General features: G+C 47.0%; 1 protein-coding gene across 3 annotated transcripts in view; it reads left to right on the forward strand.

Moving 5' to 3' along the window:
• CACNG6 (calcium channel, voltage-dependent, gamma subunit 6) overlaps positions 1–2722 on the forward strand; it is a 26251-nt gene that overhangs the window by 7397 nt on the left and 16132 nt on the right. The window contains exon 3 of one of the 3 annotated variants that reach the window (XM_011959389.1): positions 1027–1164. The exons of the other annotated variants lie outside the window; for them this stretch is intronic. Coding sequence (XP_011814779.1) covers positions 1027–1164 — 138 coding nt within the window. The remainder of the gene's footprint in view (positions 1–1026; positions 1165–2722) is intronic. 3 annotated transcript variants of the gene reach the window in all.

A 2722-nucleotide genomic window follows, 5' to 3' on the forward strand; every position in this document is an offset into this window, starting at 1 on the left:
TCTCAAAAAGAAAAAAAGAATCTTCTGACAAGATGGAAATACTCTGTTTCTGTGCTGACCCATATGGTGGCCATGGCCCCACGTGACTCCAGCATGCTTGGAATGTTGCTGGTGTGACGCAGAACTGAGTTTCTAATTGTGTTTAATTTAAATTGATTTAGCGTGGAGGCCACATCTGGCTAGCAGTGAATGTACTGGACAGTGCTCTAAACACTGTGCCCTTTCTTTTTATTCATTTTGTATTTGTATTTGTATTTATTTTATTTTTATTTTATTTTTGAGATGGAGTCTCGGTCTTTCGCCCAGGCTGGAATGCAGTGGTGTGATCTCAGCTCACTGCAACCTCCACCTCCTGGGTTCAAGCAATTCTCCTGCCTCAGCCTCCCTAGTAGCTAGGATTACAGGTGCGCACCACCACACCAGGCTAATTTTTCTATTTTTTAGTAGAGACAGGGTTTCACCATGTTAGCCAGGCTGGTCTTGAACTCTCTTGACCTCAAGAGATCCACCCATCTTCGCCTCCCAAAGTGCTGGGATTATAGGTGTGAGCCACTGCACCTGGTCCACAGGAGGAAATTTAGGCTGAGAAGGGTTCAGCCTAAATTTCCACTGGAATCTGGAAAATCCTACCAAAATCTTCCACGTAGGAAGTAGCTGGGGAGATTTCCATCCTGGATCATTCCACTGTAGTACACTGCCTTTACCATCGTCTCCCACACACCCCACTACCTCAGCTTCCTCACCTGTAAACCCGTGGTAACCAGATCCTCAGTAATAATTGGTAATTCTCAACTCTTTCGAATCCTCTCCTCCCCTTGCTTGGTGACTTGAGAGAACTAACTGACTCTTTCTGAGTCTTAATTCCTTCAACAGTGTAAGTAAAATGTTGGGCTGGATGATATTCTACTTGAAAATTCTTCTCTTGTCCTGAATCTTTCATCTTCCTGGTTCTGGGTTCCTACAGGTGAATCCTCCTCATTCCCTACATCCCATCTTCTCTGCTTCTTTCCTCTCTCCTCCCGGCAGAGGTGAATCTGGCAGCTGCGGTGATAGCAGTGCTGGGCCTGGTAGTCATGGCCTTGGGGTGCCTCTGTATCATCATGGTGCTCACTAAAGGTGCAGAGTTTCTGCTCCGAGTTGGAGCTGTCTGCTTTGGCCTCTCAGGTGAGGGTTCAGAGCCTGGAGGTTGAGGACATTGCATGCTGGGAGGATCTTCAGGCACTGTTGCATGCTGGGAGATGGGCTCTCTATGCACTGTTGCATGCTGGGAGATGGGATCTCTATGCACTATCGCATGCTGAGAGTAGGGTCTCCACACACTGTTGCATGCTGGGAGGTGGGATCTCCAAGCCCTGTTGCACGCCTGGAGTTGAGGGGAAGCCCAAGGGCTACAGTAGGTTCAAAGATGGAAGAACCCCAACAACCGGGCTAAGGATTGGAGGGTGTCCAAACATTGTTTTAGATTTGGACCTGGGATCTCCAAGAATTGTTGCATGCTGGGAGATGGGATTTCCAATCACTGTTGCATGCTAGGAGTTGGAGAAAGCTCAAGAACTATAGAAGTCTCAAAAATTGGAGAGTTCTAAGCCCTGTTGTTGGCTGGAAATTGGAAGCTATCCAAATACTTTCTAAGGTTTGGACATGGCGTCCCTAAACACTGTTTCATGCTGAGATGTTTTGAGCGTTATAGCCTGTTGAGAGGTCAGGGAACCCCAGGGGCTGTAGTAGGCTCAAAGGTGGAAGAGTTCCAAACCCTATTGTTGGCTCAGAATTTGATGGTCTTTAAATGCTCTTTTAGATTTGAGATGTGAGGTCTGCAAGGACTGTTGCATTCTTGGAGCTGAAGGTCTAAATAAAATGCTGCATCTTATGAAATGTAGCCCTCAGTAATGAACAACAATTCAGTTTATTGTACTTCCGGTTCAAATCCTTACAACAGCTCTATTAGGCAGGGCTTACTATCCCCCATTTTATTTATTTATTTATTTTTGAGACAGAGTCTCCCTCTGTCGCCCAGGCTGGAGTGCAATGGTATGATCTTGGCTCACTGCAACGTCCGCCTGCTGGGTTCAAGTGATTCTTCTGCCTCAGTTTCCCAAGTAGCTGGGATTACAAGCAGGCACCACCACACCTGGCTAATTTTTGTATTTTTCAGTAGAGACGGGGTTTCGCCATATCAGCCAGGCTGGTCTCGAACTCCTGACCTCAAGTGATCTGCCCGTCTTGGCCTCCCAAAGTGCTGGGATTATAGGCGTGAGCCACCATACCCAGCCTCCCCCATTTTACAGATGAGGAAATTGAGGCTCAGAGAAGTCAGATGAATTACTCATGGCCACACAATCAATGATGGCATGATGGCAGAGGTGGGATTTTAAACTTGGTTTTCTTTCTTTCTTTTTTGAGATGGTCTCACTCTGTTGCCCAGGCTGGAGTGCAGTGGCACGATTTCAACTCACTGCAACCTCTGCCTCTAGGTTCTGGCCCAAGTTGTGCCCTGAATCACTGTGTGACCTTAGAAGGTTCATTTTATTTTCTGGGCCTTGGTTTTCTTATTGGATCAAATGTTTCCTTCCTTCCTTCCTTCCTTTCTTCCTTCCTTTTTTTTTGAGACAGAGTTTCGCTCTTGTGCCCAGGCTGGAGTGCAGTGGTGCAATCTCAGCTCACTGCAACCTCCACCCCTCAGGTTCAAGCGATTCTCCTGCCTCAGCGTCCCAAGTAGCTA

Source organism: Colobus angolensis, unplaced genomic scaffold (genome assembly GCF_000951035.1).
Source record: "Colobus angolensis palliatus isolate OR3802 unplaced genomic scaffold, Cang.pa_1.0 Scaffold490, whole genome shotgun sequence".
NCBI lineage: Eukaryota > Metazoa > Chordata > Mammalia > Primates > Cercopithecidae > Colobus > Colobus angolensis.